Source organism: Colletotrichum siamense (genome assembly GCF_013390195.1).
Source record: "Colletotrichum siamense strain Cg363 chromosome Unknown KSG_Cg363_contig10, whole genome shotgun sequence".
NCBI lineage: Eukaryota > Fungi > Ascomycota > Sordariomycetes > Glomerellales > Glomerellaceae > Colletotrichum > Colletotrichum siamense.
Window position 1 is genome coordinate 2731372 of NW_023501023.1, and position 13277 is coordinate 2744648.

General features: G+C 50.1%; 5 protein-coding genes across 5 annotated transcripts; 1 reads left to right on the forward strand and 4 right to left on the reverse strand.

Moving 5' to 3' along the window:
* Nucleotides 1–1976: 1976 nt before the first annotated feature.
* Nucleotides 1977–4401, reverse strand: freB-2 (Ferric/cupric reductase transmembrane component B; the record flags this gene model as incomplete). Its single annotated transcript, XM_036646465.1, has 4 exons — nt 1977–3167; nt 3221–3794; nt 3854–4151; nt 4203–4401. 4 exons carry the CDS (start codon nt 4399–4401, stop codon nt 1977–1979), a joined length of 2262 nt encoding a protein of 753 aa, XP_036488787.1.
* Nucleotides 4402–5780: 1379 nt separating this feature from the next.
* On the forward strand, nt 5781–6872 carry ocs (the record flags this gene model as incomplete). The annotated part of the gene is made up of 1 exon (XM_036646466.1): nt 5781–6872. The coding sequence occupies one exon, from the start codon at nt 5781–5783 to the stop codon at nt 6870–6872; it is 1092 nt and encodes a 363-aa protein (XP_036488028.1).
* A 398-nt stretch (nt 6873–7270) lies between these two features.
* On the reverse strand, nt 7271–8712 carry radE-2 (Efflux pump radE; the record flags this gene model as incomplete). The annotated part of the gene is made up of 5 exons (XM_036646467.1): nt 7271–7278; nt 7337–7964; nt 8015–8145; nt 8329–8471; nt 8528–8712. The coding sequence occupies 5 exons, from the start codon at nt 8710–8712 to the stop codon at nt 7271–7273; spliced, it is 1095 nt and encodes a 364-aa protein (XP_036488022.1).
* Nucleotides 8713–9543: 831 nt separating this feature from the next.
* CGCS363_v014619 (putative methyltransferase) lies at nt 9544–10329 on the reverse strand (the record flags this gene model as incomplete). The annotated part of the gene is made up of 1 exon (XM_036646468.1): nt 9544–10329. One exon carries the CDS (start codon nt 10327–10329, stop codon nt 9544–9546), a length of 786 nt encoding a protein of 261 aa, XP_036488023.1.
* Nucleotides 10330–11170: 841 nt separating this feature from the next.
* On the reverse strand, nt 11171–13086 carry CGCS363_v014620 (putative permease; the record flags this gene model as incomplete). The annotated part of the gene is made up of 5 exons (XM_036646469.1): nt 11171–12085; nt 12138–12239; nt 12293–12490; nt 12541–12770; nt 12831–13086. The coding sequence occupies 5 exons, from the start codon at nt 13084–13086 to the stop codon at nt 11171–11173; spliced, it is 1701 nt and encodes a 566-aa protein (XP_036488510.1).
* Nucleotides 13087–13277: the final 191 nt, after the last annotated feature.

The window sequence follows — 13277 nt, forward strand, 5'->3', positions numbered from 1 at the left end:
AAAAGCTGGCTGAGACTGCAGCCTCGCTTAGAATCGTGGACGTTGATTGTTCATCGGTGATGAATGGACGGTAACGAGGTACCCATAATGAAACCCTCCGGATCGAACTTCGCGTGAAATTTTTGCTTAGAATGTTTTCTTGGACTGTGTGCCGGGTTTGCACTTCTTCAAGCCTTTCGATCGGATATGGTCGCTCGCAATCGACTTGCTGAAGACCGGGCAAACTTTCCAAGATGTCGCCCAATGCCCAACCTAAGACCTCAGCAGAAAAGGATCGTCCGATCCTAAGTGAAGTTACAACAGAAACACTCTTTAAGGGCAGACTAGCTTTAGGATCCAATCTGCTCCTAACATCGACTGTTGGGCCCCTTGGACAACGGCAGCGAATGTCTGGAAAGCCAGAACAAAGAAAGGTCGCGCCGATTTCAAGCGCAATGCCCCTTGTCGTATTCATCACGCTCCATTTCGCAAGCATAGAAAAGAGGCTACCCAGCCCCGCTGAAACTCTTTCTCTGGCACTCCCCGAACATGACGTCTTCGAAAGTGGGATTTTCGCATTGGGAGCAATTTCCCTTGCCCAAATCGATGAGAACTGCAACCTTTTTGACCAAGGCTCTACGATAAATCGGGCCATCAATGAGCTTATGAAGGCCTTCAAAGACTGAGCCCGAAACTGAAGCCCGCAGCGTCAATGTCCGCCACAGTAATGGTTCGAAAAAGTCCTGCCATTCTTTGGAAACACAGGCCAGATTTGCTAGGGGATGATTTGCCTGACGGAAAACGAGGCCCTTCAAGATTCTCAGTATCATAAGTCGGAGTTCTTGTGGAAGGCCTGCCCATGGAAAATTGGAACCTGCGACTTCGATTTTAGAACGTATTTCCATGATGATCGATGAGAGGACGTTATGAAAGGGATAGTGGAAGCTTAGGAGGATATTGGTGAGATTCGATTCTACGTGAATTAGTTGTAGTTCTGAAGTCGCTAGGGGCTTGTGGGTGGTTCACCCTTTTCTTCTGTTCTCGTGCCTCATCAAGGGACGTTAGGGCTCAAAGGCACTCTCAAGGTTCTTCTGACTTATGAAGCCTTGTGGACCTTTGTCTTCTGCGTAAAAATATGGCAGAGAGAATTACTTATGTTAATTAGGTTTGAATCCTATTGGCGGCACGTTTTGGGGTTGTTGGCGCGACTGCATCTTTACGAAGAGGGTTGTTTTCTAAGTTGAGAGCTTCAGCTGTCTTTTTATCCCCCCTTAACCCCCCTCCTTTCAAATATTCATTTTTAATACAGGCCTTTACCGCCTGTAGTGACCAGTTTTAGTCTGACAGACTCTGGCAGCCGCACTTAAGAGCTTCAGCTATCCGGGTGGATAGTAAGATAAAAGGGATATCTACGACACATGACGATGAAAACGGCCGACAAAGAGGACGACGACAGGAACGACGACAGGGACGATGCTAATTACAAAGACAACAACAACGATATGCCCAGAAGGAGTGAGGAGGGTGGTGATCACGTGGCTTGGTGAATAGAACAGCTCTCCAATGACTTCTTCCACCATGTGATCTTCAACCCTTTCTCACTCATCACACGCCAAGCGAGCCACAATTTTCAATGTTCATTTCAATAACGTTCATTTTCTGCACGTATTGGTCGATGCTGAAGCGATCTCTGCCACAGGAACTGGGCCACTAAGGCTGCTGTTGCCGCTGTTGCAACACTACCCTCAATCGCGCCCTCCATTCTGACCCACGCTTCCCTCACTTCTGCTGCTTTTCTTGCCCGTACCGCGCTATGTAAACTATCGCCGAACTTTCTTTGAGAGCGTAGATGTGCATGGATTCTTGCTTTAGCACTTCTATCCCTTACTGATTAGAAATCTCACTCCATCTACATTGGCGCTACGCGCCAGTGACCTTGATGCTCAAAAACCCAGTTATATTTCAACGCCCATATGTGTGACAGGGGAGATCGAACATCACCATGCAAAGGACTCCTCAATCAAGTCGACGGTGAAGCCATCTTTCACTCCGTTCACGACATGTTTTGTGACCTCGTCTGCCATCCTGCCAGGACCGCACACCAAGACAGCGGTCCGGCACTCTTTCTCCAGGCAAGACTTCACCAGAGTCTCAACATGCATTCTACCAAGAATGACTCCCGTCGTAGTCATATCCACCTCATATCTGCCATCCTTCTTGAATGGTAGCTTCGAGACAGTTGCATCCGTACACCAGAATGAGCTTTCGATGCCGGCCGCCCCGTCAAGATACTTCTGTCTTACGTATTCAATGAGTGAGATCTCCCGTGCAGACCATGCCAATATGAACCGTTTTGTTCTGTTCATTATACCAGCGCCTCTCTGAGATATTTCATCGGCATTGTGCAACGCAGTGGCGTATTCTTGGATGTACCCAAGGACGCCAGTTATCCCAATTCCACCAACGATGCAGAGTACTGTATCAACGTTGAGCAGAGGTAGGTGCTTTGCTCGGTGGCCTGCGTATGGCCCCTCGGTGTATACCGTGATATCCATGGTAGGATTGCTGGAGGACGCAAGACGTTGCTGAAGTCGCGCGGTGATTCCGTTGTGGGGGTGAATCAAGAACGAAACGGACATTGGACCCTGGTCCACAACCCCATTAGAGAGCACCACAATATCGGAGTTGTTCTTCGTCTCTGTCTTATTTGTGTCTGTAGGCGGGACTCCAGCGATGACTTTGAACGAAGGGCTGGTCCTGGTCTTCCAGCCTGAGACGCTGAAAGGATGACTTTGCCAGAACATTCCCAACCCTGGGAAGTAGAGGAAAGTGTGTTGACCAGGGCCAAACCCTCTCATACTCCGAGGGTACACTGTCAGCTGCATGACCTTCGATTCCGGAATTGCCTCAAGTGTTGCCTGTGAGCCGCCAATATGATTGAACATAGCAATGCGAAGTAATCTCGCTGTCCGGTCGAAGGCCCAGAATGCGAAGCAGATGTAAAGCCAGGTTTGGTAGCCGAAAGCCAGGGTGAAATGGGGCACTATGTGGTACCAACATGCAGCCAACGCGGCAGCTACGAGGACAATGTGGAGAGCTAGGAAAGTCTCGTAGAAGTTGATCCGCATCGGAAGAATAGCAACCCCCATGGCCAGGCTGAAGCATATGGTGGCGATAATTCCCCAGTACTGCCGATAATGTTAGAAAATGTGGCCAAACTCTTAAAGAAACGACAGCTTACGTAGAAAGGTTCCGCAACTTTGGCAACATACGCTGAAAACCCGTCATAGCCAGGTTGCCAATATGCCAGTGTATACACAACCGAGTGCGCGATAGCTTGCACGGTAGCGATCCGTGCAACCCATCTGTGAAGGGTTATGAAAGTCGTGAGGCTCCATCCTGTCAGAGCGATCAAGAGGTTGTTGCGGCCAGCGAATAAGATAGCGAGCCCCGCGTTGACCAGGCTCAGAATTCCAGTGCGATTACCTACATACTCGCAAAGCTCAAAACCCTTGGATTTGAAGTTGATGTTCGGCTGAAAGCTGCCAAACCCGATGGCAGAGAAGACAACGTTCAGAGTGATGTAGATGGCAATGAAGATGCTGATAGTTCGGCGAGGAACATAGCCTACCTGACCAGGCAAAGGTTCTAATCGTCGAGATCCTACTAAACCTGGCAGGAAGATGTACTCTCGTAGCTTTGGCCAGAATCTGGATGCTTGAAGCCGTCTGTGAATTGAAGGGAAAGCAGCCGCGAGTTGCGTCAAGACTCCACAAGCGAGACATCCTCCAATAACCACGAGGTACAAAGTGAGGCTGGGTAAGGTCAGTATGATTTCAATGGAAAGCACGAGGGAAAACGTTGTGCTACGTACGCGTATGTTGAGTGGAGATACTCGGACCTGCGGAACTCGCCTTCGCTGCCGTAAGTCGAAGAGTACACCTCGCTGTTCACCAAGCTTGTGATGTTGAGCCAGGTGGCATTGGCCGCAAGCTCGATGGTGGGTGCTATGAAGGGCATGCTTTGCTCGAATGTCGGCGATCGTCCTCCGCCGACCGCTTGATTACTGAAGCATTCAGCCTGCTTATCGGCGGGGTAGCCATCGGCGGTGCAATGCTGCTGAATGCAGAATGCCATTGTCTGAAGCCAGGGAGTGTTCGAGGCATAACACTCTGGCGATGTCATAGCCATCGGCATGCTCATTCCAGGCATGTTCGACATACCAGACATGCCCGGCATGCTGCTGGCTGTCGCATTGCTGAAAGTGGTGCAGGTCAACCATAACGAAGAGAGTGAGTCGTGGCACGCCTGGCAGCATAGATCTTGATAGAGCGAAATACCGAAGCCAATGACACCGCTTCCGACCTGAGCAGATACACCGAGAGCCAGAACCAAAAGAGCGACGACGACTGAAGTTGCCATGGCGGGCATATCGACTCACAGACTCGTCGAAAGTCGCGCTGAAGAAGAGATGAGGGCAGATGGGTGAACAGGAACGAGCATCCGAACTGTATGATCAGTGGCCTGAGCCCGAGCTTTGGCATACGTGACGGTACCTACGTGCCTGGACGGAGAAAGCTGCCTGACTGGCTGTATCGGGTGCCGGCTCAGGCCTCGGTGGCAGGGCTCTGATTCGAGAAAGCTTGCCCAGATCAATGATGACAAAGGTGTGGTCTCCTTCAAAAACTTGGCAACAAGGAGGAGAAGGTTCAAGAGGCTAACTTTAAGATTAGACCACAAGCACTTAGTCAATCACGTATAAAACAACGGGGAGCGCAACATCCCTAACTCAATCGTATCCCCGTCTCAATACGCCCTACGGCGTCGCGTCTTGTGTTTTAGGAGTCTAAACTCGCCGTGTGAACTCGAGCTGGCTATTCATGGCCTTCTTCCTCGACACGGCTTTCCGAGTTCCTCGTTAATGGCGTTTGCGGTTACTGAAACCCAATACCCCGCCAACAGCAGCGTGTCGCTCTGGGAACCTTGCCCGGGAGCCCGCTTGGTACCTTGAAACCCCCCCGGACTGAAGTCTTACTGCCCGAGTCCACTTTAGGAAAGCATTTGTCTGTGATCGCCCGCTTGTGCTGAGTCGAGGCGTAGTACTCGCACGTGGGCCTCGCGGGGAAGCGGCGGGAGGTATGCAGTCATGCAAGCCACCCGACATCAGATCGCCACTAGTCTCTAGATTGTTTACTTCCATATTTCCTGAGGTGGTATCTTCAGGAAGCCTTCATTATGGACGTCGAGAATTGGCTTTTCGTTATTACCACCCAGCTGGCTTCATGCCGATCACTCATTAAGCAGGACTCGAATTCTGTAAATCCACCGCCAAGTGCTAGGGTGTGCACGTCCAAAGGATATGGTGGGACGCCCACAGCTTTGGCAAGTCTTGACCATGAAGAGGGGAATCGAGCCACCAACGGCCGTGCGGCTGAAACAGAAAGCTAATTGTCCGGGCTATCCTCGCCACTCCGTCCCGTCTGGGCGGCAAATTGACTTAACCTATGTAACACTGTATAGGGTTGCCTGCCTTGAGCAGGTAGCATACCAAACCCAAGTCCAGGGCTGGGGTGTCTTTCAGAAATACATGCATCAATGTCTAAAGATCTCACGGACATGAGTCTTGCACAGCGGTATATCAAAGTTGTTGGTTTTCTTATGAAGAGACGCATGTCATACCACCTTTGCTGATCTTTCCTTCCGGTTCTTGGCATTATCTCTGTCATTCTTGCTGTCCGCGTATTCTTTCCCTCATTTTCGTCCCCTCCCACCGTCATTAGTGTCAAGAGATACTCTGAAATATGGTATCCCGGGTTTCTATCGTAGGCGCTGGGCCAGCTGGTTTTGCCCTTGCTGCCGATCTCCAGAACAATGGAAAGAGTACACTCTTGTACTCTCACGAGACTCATTTGCGGCATGCCAATGATGTGATGAGCAAAGGTCGGCTTATGCTCAGTGGCATGATGGAGGGCTTTTCGCACCTGCGCTTGACGACCGACATGAGCCAAGCTGTAGCATTCTCCAAGATTCTCATTCTCACTGTCCCCTCGACTGGGCAGCAGACAATCTTGGAGGAACTGAAACAGTACGATCTTAGACGCCACACAATCATCGCCATTCCCGGAAATTTGGTGTCTTTGTTGATGGATGCTGAGATCGAGGTGGCCAACATACTGGAGACCAACCTGTCGCCGTACTCATGTAGGATGGATGACAACAACCTTCTCGTCTTCGGGAGAAAGAAAGTGGTTTTCATTACAGCCTTGCGAGCTGATATGCGGCCTGGGTTCTACGAAGACATCCAAAGCATCTTCCCAATGAAGCTGAAGTGGTGCAGTAGCGTCATTGAAGTCAGCCTCTCCAATGTCAACGGGGTCTTTCACCCGGCGATGATGCTGATGAACGCCGGACGCATTGAAAGCACTGCTGGAGACTTCATGTTGTATCGAGACGGTCTTACGCGATCCGTGGCCAACACGATGCAAGCGATTGACCAAGTACGAATGGAGATAGGCAGGAAGTTCGGACTTCGCCTCGGAACTGCCGTCGACATATCCAACGAATGCTACGACCAAAGCTTCACCGATCTCGTTGACCTGGCGCAAAGTTCACCACCACATAATAGGCTGAAGGCCCCAAGCGACATCGATAATAGAAACATCACCGAAGACGTCCCAGATCTACTTGTATCCTGGCATGGCTTGGCTGAAAAGCTGGGCATAGATGCATCACCTATTGCAGCTATCATTGTTCTCGCCGAGATGGCTATGGGTGCGGAGTATCGGAAAACGGGAAGGAATTTGCGGAAGCTGCATTTGGATGGAGTCGGGCGGAGCGAGCTTGTTGCCATGTTCAGCCCTTTTGAAGCAACACAAAACGAAGCGAGATTGTGAGAAAGAGTCTGCGACCCTTATCCATAGCTCAGCGCGCATCTTATCATGACTATGCATATTTCATACTTCTGTGGTCGTATATATGCCATTTGTATTCGTAAATAAAAGAAATACATTACTTTTGTTCAGCTCAGTTCAGTCATTCTATTCGTGTCAGTATTGATGTTTCTGCAGGCGAACAGATTCTGCCGCATTTAACCCTCTATGCTATATGTATGTTCTCCGTCCGATCACGTTTTCATTGCTGCTGAACCTATGCTATAAATCCACTTTGTTGATTGGCAAGCTGCGAATCTTGGCACCATGTACTGCCAAGATCCAGGGGATCGGAGCCAATGCCAATGCAAGGAATGCCAGAAGACTATTTCCCCAACCCCATCCCAGCCTGTGATACATGCTCAGTCCGCTAAGCGGTAAGAATGCCCCAGATAGGCATCGCAGTACCGCATTTGCTCCGACAGCACTGGCCGCGTATCGCTCGAACGTATCAATGAGATACGTCTGGATACCCGTGAAGATCAGGATTGACCCGAAGCCGGTGATGGCTGTGCCCATCTGGGGGACGATCCAGTGGACACGATATTCGACGCACCAGCCATAAATGAATAGGCCAGCGGGAAATGTCAGTCCCCCAGGAACCGTGATTATGAAGGCAAGCCGATCCTCAGGCGTTGGAGTCTTCCCTTCAGCGACGCGCTTTCTAATTGTTCTATCGCTGAGTATACCGATGTAATAAGCCCCTAATAGTGTGCCGATTCCTCCAGGAAGGAATACAAGGCCATCAGCTACCGTTGAGAAGTTATAGACCTCGGTGAAAACAAAGGAATACGTCGCATAGAGCAGGTAAAGCGTCCCGTAGAGGGTTGCGACGTAGGTGCATATGACGGTGATCATCGGACAAGTAAGGAGCAGCTTTGGCGGCCGAACAATGCTTCGACGGAACAGCTCGCTCGGAGTATAGTCTGGCGCGAGAGACGAACGGAAGTTAGGGTTTCCCGTCTCCTTACGCAGTCTGGCAGCCTTCCTCTCTAGTAAGATGGGTGGATAAGTTTCCTTCAATACGAGAAACATGAATATGCTGACAACGGCAATCTGCCTTCACGGTGAGCTGCGTCCATAAAAAAGCGTCATCGATCACTTACAACGATGGAGATTGCCCAGAACATCCATCTCCAGCCGGCGGCCTCCGTGATATAGCCTCCAATGATGGGTCCCGTTGTTGGTCCGAGGATGGTGCCGACAGACCAAATTGATGCAGCTTTCCCCCTCTTCTCTTTCGGCATCAAGTCAGCAATGCTGCCCGAGCCAATCGTTATAGTAGCCACGCCTGCGAATCCAGACAAGAATCGAAAAAACAATAGCATGCTCTCGTTTTTCGAAAAGCCTGACATCATCGTAGCCAGCATAAAAACTACGTTCGACACGTTGTAGATCAACATCCGTCCGTATAGCTCACTTAACGGAGACAAGAAAAGTGTTCCACATGCAAAGCCTAATACGAAGATTGATACCACAAAGGTAGCGAACGTGTCAGAGTTGGTTTTGAACTCTGCCATTATGAGGGGAACAGCCGGCGCGAGCATTGCGGACACAAGCGGCCTTTTCATGTTAACGTGTGTCTAGAAAGCGACAGTATTTGAGAAAATGTCACTCACACCAAGAAGCTGATGACCGAGATCGTTAGGATATGAGTCCATTTCACCAGAGATGACCAGGTCATTGGATTTTCGGGATCCTCATCTTCTGGTTCGCTCCAATGCACGGCAAAGTGAGTACTTGACTCATCCTCTTCGGCTTTGACAGAGATATCAGGCTTAGACTGCATGTATGTTTGGCTCATTGCCGGATGGTCGTGATTCACTAGGTATGGTGAACTAGAAATCGGCTAGGGCATTTAGCTCGAGCTGTTGGTTATAGTGAGCCACCCGATACTTCAAAAAGTTGAGTTGCGGAAGTGCCAAGCACTCGATTCTGTGAGAGCTGTGGTCTGCAGGTACAGGATCGAACACATCGCTTGGCTCGTTGCCAACGGCGTGGAGGTTCAGGGAAGACCCCTTTCGCAACCGGGCGGAAGATCTCGGAAAATGCCGTAATGCCCGAGACCGAATCCTTCTACCATCTGGAACCAGGATGGGCCTTTTCCATGCGTCTGCGGCCGTCTCTTAAGGCGTTGACTTCGTCCTATCTAGTCGAGTTTTCCATTAGCCGACAAATGAGGAAAGATGATCCGCGTGGAAATCTTGACGCAGGAACCTTATTCTAGAAACGCGATGCGACCTGCATACACATCGGACTTTTTAACCTTGTCTCAAACTAAATTTGGTGTGTGGCACGGGAAGAGTGAGCGCCAATGATATGCATGAGTAGCGGTTTGATGGGAGGTGACGTTTTCTAAAGTTTGTCTAAACAATTCTATCCCCCGGAAGGTCAATTTCCGTCGGTCTCGTGTTCCTCAGCCGTCAGATCAATGAATCAAGACAAGATCGTCATGAATGTACGCGTACTCATACACAAGCCACCGCCAAACGCGGCTAAGGCTATGGACATGTTTACGCGAGAACGACAACTTGAATAGGCTATAACACGAAGAGACAATAATTGAATTATAGCCTTGTCATCTATCACCGTGCATAACTGGGATCCCATAGAGACGTGAACTCATCTCAGCCTTCTATCCTCTAGTGGCTACTGTAACCAATAGCTGCATGTCCATGTGAATACCGTCTTTCGTCGTGAGCTTCTCCCATTCCTGCTTCATCTCTTCCCGCACCTTGGATCGTAACTCGACCGGAACGCCACCATATGTCTTTCCTGAGGAACTTGAGTCTAACCAATTGATCATGGCTTCGCCGTCTTTCGCTGTCTTAACAATCTTGTTTATGACAAAAGTCGTCTCCTTAAATCCCGCACCAGCTAAGAGCTGGTCCAAGTCTTTCTGTTTGATAAACTTTGGCCCGCTGATGACTGGGTACTTTTTGTATGGCTCTCTGCCAAGGACTTCCTCTTTGATCTTTTCGTGTGCTGCCTTGTAATCCCCGGAGCCGCCAGACATCCCAAGTCGGCCGCCGGGTCTCAGCACCCTAGCAAACTCCGCAATTGCCGCAGGCTGGTCCTGTACCCAGTGGAACGTGGAGTTGACGAAGACGATGTCGTAAGTAGCCGTCTTGAATTGCGACAGATCCTCGGCTGTTCCCACGTGGAACGACAAGTTGGGCCTTGCTACTTCGCGGGCAAGGGCAAGGCGCTCTTTGCTGGGATCAACACCGTCAACGTGACCCTCCGAGCCGACTATGTCTGCGATGTGAGCTGTGAGGTTGCCTGGTCCGCAGCCAACATCTAGAACACGCATGCCCGGGCCTACTTTCAGTCTGTCAAGAAGGAACAGGCCTGTGTTGAACTGAGTGTCGTTTACGAGGGTGTAACCTCTCGCCAGTTCGTCTGTATCCGTAGCAGCCATTCTGTCGGGTGGTGTCGTAGATCCGGGCAGCCTGCCGTTGGAAGTCGATCATACACTGACGTCTCATTCCAAATGACTGATGGCTTTATACGCGGTTGAGTCGTCAAAGCGCTAACCACTTTCGAGATTCACAAGCCGTGCGTCTCGGCCAATGCGACGGCTTCGTACGTCAACAGTGTAGTCCGCTGCCAAAAAAGCGCTGGGGCGGCCCGAGGTCCAAGTTGACTTTGTGGGGTTTGACCTGCGGCCCGGGAATCCCAGACAATGCAATCAGGGAGTCAAAATGTTTACTCGTCTGAAGCTCCCTCATTCATGCCGTTAAACGTTTCGCATTTGTTTGATTGAAGAGTTAGGCCTCCCGTCGCTAGTGTCAACCGGACAAAACCGCACGCTTTTGGAGACTCGGGTAATTGAATCCAGAGGGAATGCAGTTGCTGAATCGTAATTGTTTCATGAAGGCTGGCATATATTCCGAACATCCATAGTCATTGTATACGGTATGGGCAGGTTGAGTTGTCTTCTAGAACCATGTATGAGAGTCAAAGCTCCATTTCAGATGCGCTACATGTAACATCGTCACCTGTGACGCAGTAAGTACTGTCGAATTGAGCACCAGGGTCCTTATTTTTATACTCCGGACTGGACTCGATGTTCTACCGACTTGTCTAATGTTCTCACCTTTGATTCAATAACTGCAACGGGCCGGACGTGGGTAATAGGGATCGTGTATCTTCACACCCAACAGCATCATCTGGAACCGAAAAGATATACACGTCACATGAAGCTGCGAAAGCCCATCGCATAGTAAGAATAAGGCTCTTGTGAATACTGTCAAACCAAATCACTCTCCAACCTCAATGTTCTTAGTCGTACTATCCACTTCCGTTCCCAACTTCTCTTTGCCTTCTGCAGTTTGGCTCTCTGAATCTGCTTCAACGCCATGGACTATGTCACCAAACCCAGTCACAACGTAGGAGAGAAGTGTAGGCTTGTGAGGAAAGAAAAGGTTGGAGGAGTAATAAATGAAAATAGACAAGAAGAACCCATAAAGCCAGTTGAAACTGAATAAGTTCGCCAAACCTTGATCAATATGAACAGATGTTGGCGACACCTTTGCGGCCAGCCCAGGCATGACTGGGATGATCACCAGAACCATCGTCAGGGAAGCTCTCCAGTTAGAGCCGTATTTTCCGTAACTATATATGCCATTTGGATTGTAGAGAGCAGGAACATCGTACTTCTTCCGCTTGATGAGCCAGTAGTCCGTGAACAGGATACCCGCCATTGGAGCCATGAAGATGGCATAGGCACTCATGAAGTTGAGAAAAGCCTTGCCAGAGGCAACGATAATCCATGGGCAAAGGGCCCAGCCGCCAATGAAAGCGACGAATACTGTACCGCGACGGATGTTGAACCACTTCGGTGCTACCGTTGTAATATCGTTGGCGAAAGAGACGGCATTGGCGCTGATGTTGACGCTGATCTGCGCAAGGAGCCAAATGCAGGCACAAATGAAGCCTGCAGCTCTACCACCGGCAGTGTTTTGCCACGTGCTGATGATCTCGAGCGGCGTCCAATACGTTACTCCCCATATTTCTTGAGCGGCAGAGGCGGAGATAACACCAAAGAGAGCGACAATTGTCTTGAAGAAGGGCATAACAGGCAGCTGCCACACCTGGGAACGTCTTTCTTTGCTGAAGCGAGAAAAGTCCGCAATATTTACAGCGAGAGTGCTGTAACCACCGGTAACGCTTGTCTGCAGGGAGGTAAGTACCCATGAGCCCAAACGATGATCGAGGTTTGCTTACAAGATTAGACAACCACAGCCATGCACGCTCTGAACCATGAACTTGACTGGGCTTGTTGAAGAAGTCACCCCCACCACCAGCACGAAGTGAGATCCATATGACCTTGAAGAATTTTGTCATAATCACACCATGAAAACTGATTTATGAACACTTACCATTGCGAGGGCCATTGGCGGTGTAAGAACTGTCTTCACCCAAAACATCTTCTGCAGCTTATGCGTCGGAATCAGAAGCAGAGGGAATTGGATTAGCCAGTAGATCAGGTATGATATCATTCCCACTGTGGTGAGACCGGCTGAGGCAGGTAGGTGATTGGGGATGTCCTTGAAACTAGGCCAGATGGCAGTGATTACCTAGCAGCACCGTCAGACAAGAACCGCCAACATCTATCGGCCATACTCACGGAGGTCACGCATGTCGCACCGCCAGCCGTCTGCACGCCAAACCAGAACATAGCTAGTATGCCACGGCTTACAACGGCAAAGTAGCTGAACCAATAGCCAAAGCTAGCCCGAGAGGCAATTGGGAATGGAATATGCAGATCAGACCCGATTGCCCCGTTCAGGACTGTTGGAATGGCATTGCAGATGCCGGCAACCAAGACAATCAGGATGGCATCGGTAGCAGAAAGGCCTTTAACGGAAGTTTAGCCTGGCGTTCTAAATTGTGAAGAAAACATCATCGCCATCTTACCAGTTGTAACAATAGCCGCGCCAGTGTTCCAGGTCGAGATAGTCACAAGATCCGAGAACCAGTACGTGATGAAGGCCCCTTTGCCCCATGTTCGCCTTTCCGGAGGCACGGGGTCCATGTCCGCGTTCGTCCATACCTCCGGGGGCGCGATGCTGCTCTCCTGCTTTGAAAGTTTCCAGCTTGTGGGCTCGGTAAGCCGAAGCTTGATCTTTTCTTTGGCAGCTTGGCCACGTTCTCGGTAAGTCATGTTTTCCATCGTGAACATCTTACTCAAGAAGCTGACAAGCTCACGAACAGTAGCTCTTGGAAGACAGGAAGGTAGACAATTCTGTTCAGAGATGGATGACAGTCGAAGACCTGCTGGTCAGGCGTGAATACCCCATGCTCATGAGCCTGCGGGCAATATTTCAAGCAAGAAGCTCATCTTGCATGCGGTACACAATTGCA